The sequence below is a fragment of the Plecotus auritus genome, assembly GCF_963455305.1.
Source record: "Plecotus auritus genome assembly, chromosome: X".
NCBI lineage: Eukaryota > Metazoa > Chordata > Mammalia > Chiroptera > Vespertilionidae > Plecotus > Plecotus auritus.
This window is the reverse complement of record NC_137784.1, coordinates 36,857,291-36,859,667: the sequence shown is the minus strand read 5'-3', so window position 1 is coordinate 36,859,667 and position 2,377 is coordinate 36,857,291. Positions and strand designations below refer to the sequence as shown.

At 36.6% G+C, this 2,377-nt stretch overlaps 1 protein-coding gene across 1 annotated transcript; it reads left to right on the top strand.

The window, feature by feature from the left end:
* Positions 1–1,113: 1,113 nt before the first annotated feature.
* Positions 1,114–2,034, top strand: LOC308240095 (TLR adapter interacting with SLC15A4 on the lysosome-like; the record flags this gene model as incomplete). The annotated part of the gene is made up of 1 exon (XM_080653074.1): positions 1,114–2,034. The coding sequence occupies one exon, from the start codon at positions 1,114–1,116 to the stop codon at positions 2,032–2,034; it is 921 nt and encodes a 306-aa protein (XP_080509200.1).
* Positions 2,035–2,377: the final 343 nt, after the last annotated feature.

Below are 2,377 nucleotides of genomic sequence, written 5' to 3'. Positions count from 1 at the left end.
TTTCTGCTTCTTCGAGATAGAAAAGTGATTGGTATAATTCCATTACTTTGTTTATCCTTTCAACCTCTCCTTTTCTTCTCTTTGCCCTCTCTTTTTCTCTAAGGGACAAGACGGAAGGCTGAAATTGCTTAATTAGACAAGACAGAAATACTCTGCCTGCCTAGTTTTCTGTAACTTCCCTCTATGACTACACTGTACATAGGACCTAGACATAATTGTGTTGTTACTGACCTGTCATTTAAGACAGCATCAAACGGTTTAGTGTGATTTAGTCACTCATTCACTCTTTATCTCTCAATAACTTAATACGTAGTCACTATCATGGCTTGTTATCAATATGGGACACCAAGTGATGGTTTTGAATTCTCAGTATTTTTGGAAACTCTTGGCCTTGTGTCCAGCTACCTGTGGATTAAAACCCATAGCCTGCATTATTTTTACATACTTCCTTCAGGCTTCACTCTGACCCCAGCTTGCAAGCGATGTACCCACCATACGTGTTTGGTTGTATGACTCTTTAGCTCCAGCAGATCCAGTCATTTGCAGAGAAAAAGATGAAATAAAGATGATGCATAAGTTTGTATTTTTTAAAATACTTGCATGTACATCATATAATATCCTGACAATAATTCTGTGAAGAAAGCAGGGGAGTGTTATCACCATTTAATTGATAGGAAAATTGAGACCCAGGAATGATAAATAAACTACCTGATATTAAAAAGTTAGGGGAGGGTGGGTGGTAAGAGATAAACCAAAGGACTTGTATGTATGCATATAAGCATAACCAATGGACACAGACAGTAGGGGGGTGAGGGCATGTGCTGGGGGGTGGGAGTGGCCGGCGAGAGGTCGATGGGGGAAAAAGGAGACATATGTAATACTTTAACAATAAAGAATTTAAATTCAAAAAAGTAATAGCCTAATTTGAACCCAAATCTTCTTATTCCTGGTCCTATTCTCTGGCTTTTGAGTAATACTATCTCCCTAAATCACTTGTGTTTCATGTAGAAGAAACATCTTAATTTGACATTTTAATATATATTGCCTTAATGGGTTCTTTTATAATTTCAGGAATATACTGCACTCTTCTGTTTAGAAATCTTGACTAATAAAATGCTTGGAGAAGCCTTCCTACTTGAACTCCTATACAAAGAACAGAAATATACAACATTTTGTAAACCACTTACACGTAAGAAGACCTCAAATGATGAAAAGGAAACTTGGAAAAAGCAGCTTTTCAATATAGAAGACAATTCACTTTCTCCTGATAAAATAGAAAATCAACAAAAGGTTGAGAAAGAAAGTTTAACAAAGCAAATTAATGATACAAGTAAAATAGAATTTGTGGATGAAATAACTGTACCAAAATGCAGAAGTGCATCCTTTCCAGGAAATCTGTCTGTTGCACTACCCATTCCAAAAAGAGAACATGATGAAAGACAACTGGATTTATACCAATCTTGGTCATGTACAAGTATTTGCCAGAATTATCCTGACCTACAGATTGGAGGAGACCAAGTGGGCAACATGCATGATTCAGGCTGCTTTGTGGAACACATACGTGATGATGCTTTTAATGGTCCCCTTTTATTTTCAGTGGATATACCATTGGGCCATTCTATCATTAAGCCTCTAGAGAAACTATCTGCCTCAAAACTTTTGAATGGGGATGAAATTAGAGAAAAAAGTATGTTGTTTCATAAGCAGCCCCTCTCTAATTCTATGCTTAATAAGTATATGGAAAACAAGCTGGATGAACTCTACAAACAATTTTTGGAAGAAAATCTCACTAAGTGCCTCTCCATAACCAACCTTATGGCTTCTAATTTGCTAATGAATAATGTAAATCAGTTTAGCCTTCAAATCTCTCAAGAACAGAACATAGAGGCTTCGAAAACCTGGGAAGCTCTCCCACATTCTTTTTCAAGATGTAATCTCTATAACATTTCCCATGGAAACAGTTCTGAATTCAGCACTCCTAACCTACAAATATCAAACCAGAGAAGTAAGGAATTTGTATCAAATGTAATATAAAAACTAATTATAGGTTCCTTGCACTGACTTAAGAGACTGGAGTAACAATAGTTTTCTCTGCTTTATCATGTCACATCAGGCCTCCTTTGGCCTGTGGTTATTAAATTTTTTGAGAAATTATTTGGCCTTGGCAAGGTAGGTCAGTTGATTAGAGCACCATCCTCATACGCCAAGGATGTGGGTTCGATTCCCGGTCAGGGCACGGATCTCTCTCTCTCTCTCTCTCTCTCTCTCTCTCTCTCTCTCTCTCTCTTCTCTCTCACTAAAATCAATAAATAGAAAACAGAAATGATTTCATCAATGATACATCTGTATTATTTTATGAGACAATTTTAATAATTAA